Source organism: Corvus brachyrhynchos, unplaced genomic scaffold, assembly GCF_000691975.1.
Source record: "Corvus brachyrhynchos isolate BGI_N302 unplaced genomic scaffold, ASM69197v1 scaffold45, whole genome shotgun sequence".
Lineage (NCBI taxonomy): Eukaryota > Metazoa > Chordata > Aves > Passeriformes > Corvidae > Corvus > Corvus brachyrhynchos.
In genome coordinates this window covers 1,403,121-1,405,182 of record NW_008238361.1, presented here as the reverse complement: position 1 = coordinate 1,405,182, position 2,062 = coordinate 1,403,121, and the positions used below count along the sequence as shown (strand labels likewise).

Below are 2,062 nucleotides of genomic sequence, written 5' to 3'. Positions count from 1 at the left end.
TGCAGAGCACCAGCACCATTGATCCCACCGAAACCCTTTGGAATTCGGGTGAAGTGGGGATTAAGTGATGCATACCTTCAGCCAGCCCACTGCACAGGGGTGATTTTCATCTTCAGTGTGAGTTTTCCCTAAGTAAATGGAGCAACATTTCACAGTTATTGCTGGTGTCCATTGATCAGAGAGAAATAAATGCCTGAAAAAAATTCTGTGGATACACCCAGTTCTCAAAATGAAACTGAAGAGGTGAAAAGTTCTGCAGATGGTATTTTATTGGCATGAAGGGATGGAAAACTGAAACTTTAAGGCAAGTGGGAAATGGAAACAACAGTTTACATGTGCATGTTATTAGTAACAGAACAGTGCTTGTGCATTCAGCCACTCAGGAGACAGTGACTTGCTGGTCCCAATAAAACCAAGCACGGCTTTAGAAAGGTGAGTGCAGGAATTAAGCACCTTCAGGGAAGTGCAGCTCACTCACAGCAAAACCAGCTGGATGTTAACTGAAAACACCAAACAACAGTCATTTCCTCCAAAACTGTTACCTGCTTCCAGACACTCCACAAGCAGAGGAGACGTTACATTTGTCAGGTGAATTATTCATTAAATGTCATTTGTTCAGTTCTATTTCTGACGTACATTAGCAAGTGACACTCCTGGAGTCCCCCACACACTGAAACTTGCAGGATTTAAAGCTCCCTGCAATCCTGAGCCCCTCAAGCATCCCCAGTTATTAACCCCACACATTTCTGGTTTCAAACTTAATAAAGCACGTACTTCTCATTAAGGACTATTTACATGCCACGATTGAAGTGTCAAAGTTCAGCCGAGTCTGAGCTATCCCTGTGGAAAAAAAGGGTCACAATTTTTTTCAATGGGTAAAGAAATAATGTCTTTTATTCACACTCAAAGAACAAGCTTTTCCACCCAAAAGTGAATGTTTGGTGAAGTTATGAGGGTAGAATAAAAGGGATCATTACAGAGCCGATTCCTGGCTAGGAAACTGATGGCTGTTTAACTTCCCACTAAAGGCAGAGCATTCCCAGTCTTCAGCACTGGGCTGAGGAGCTGCTTCCTCCCTGCTTACACCCCTGAGCTGGTCTTGGCAGAGGCCAAACGGGGAGTGGTGCCTCCCAGAGCAGCGTCAGCGATGCTGCACAGACCGTGTCACACTACAGCCCCTGGCAGACTGAACGAACCCACCTGCTCTGCACTGCCTGGCGCTCCGAGGGCTGTTCCTACCTGCAGGCCGGAGATTGCGGCGGGATACGGGGACAGGGCGGTGGATCCCAGGTTCCTGCCCAGCAGGGGGGTCATGGGCGTGGCACTGGACGTGTGGGTGGCTCTCCAGTAGGCCTCCAGGTACTCGGCCAGGTGCTCGCAGGCGTCCTCCAGCTGGTTCTCGTCCAGGATCACATCGAACATGTCCTGGGCACAGGGACACAGGGCAGTCACGGCCGTGTGACACGGGGGACACAGAGCTGGCAAACGCTTCTTGTCACACTGGGCCTTGGAATTGTTCAATGAACAGGAATCAGAGCATGGGAGAGCGGGAGGGAGCTGGAAACATGGAGGGGGGCTTACAACAGCATGGAGTGACAAGGGGGATGGATTCACACTGAAACACGGCAGGGAGAGATGGGATATTGGGAAGGAATTCCTGGCTGGGAGGGTGGGCAGGCCCTGGCACAGGGTGTCCAGGGAAGCTGTGGCTGCCCCTGGATCCCTGGCAGTGCCCAAGGCCAGGTTGGACGGGGCTTGGAGCAGCCTGGGACAGTGGAAGGTGTCCCTGCCCATGGCAGGGGTGGGATGGGATGGCCTTTAAGGTCCCTTCCAACCCGAACCATTCTGGGATTCTGTGGCTGGAGAAGAAAACGGTACAGGTGGGTTTAGAAGGTGACCAAGAGCCAAAGGCCTCAGGAGTCGCTGGACACTGTCCCCACGTGTTGTGTGAGCCCTGCCACGCTGCAAGGCACAAAACCCCTTAATGAATTCATTTCTTTCCAGGGCTGATGCCCCTAAAACCATTCCCACAGCAGTGAAGGCATGAGGCAGTCCTGACAGC

At 51.4% G+C, this 2,062-nt stretch overlaps 1 protein-coding gene across 1 annotated transcript in view; it reads right to left on the bottom strand.

Annotated features, from left to right (window-relative positions):
- Positions 1–246: 246 nt before the first annotated feature.
- Positions 247–2,062, bottom strand: part of CACNB4 (calcium voltage-gated channel auxiliary subunit beta 4) — a 19,928-nt gene continuing 18,112 nt past the window's right edge. The window contains exon 13 of the mRNA XM_017736020.1: positions 247–1,425. Coding sequence (XP_017591509.1) covers positions 1,165–1,425 — 261 coding nt within the window. The 3' untranslated portion in view covers positions 247–1,164. The remainder of the gene's footprint in view (positions 1,426–2,062) is intronic.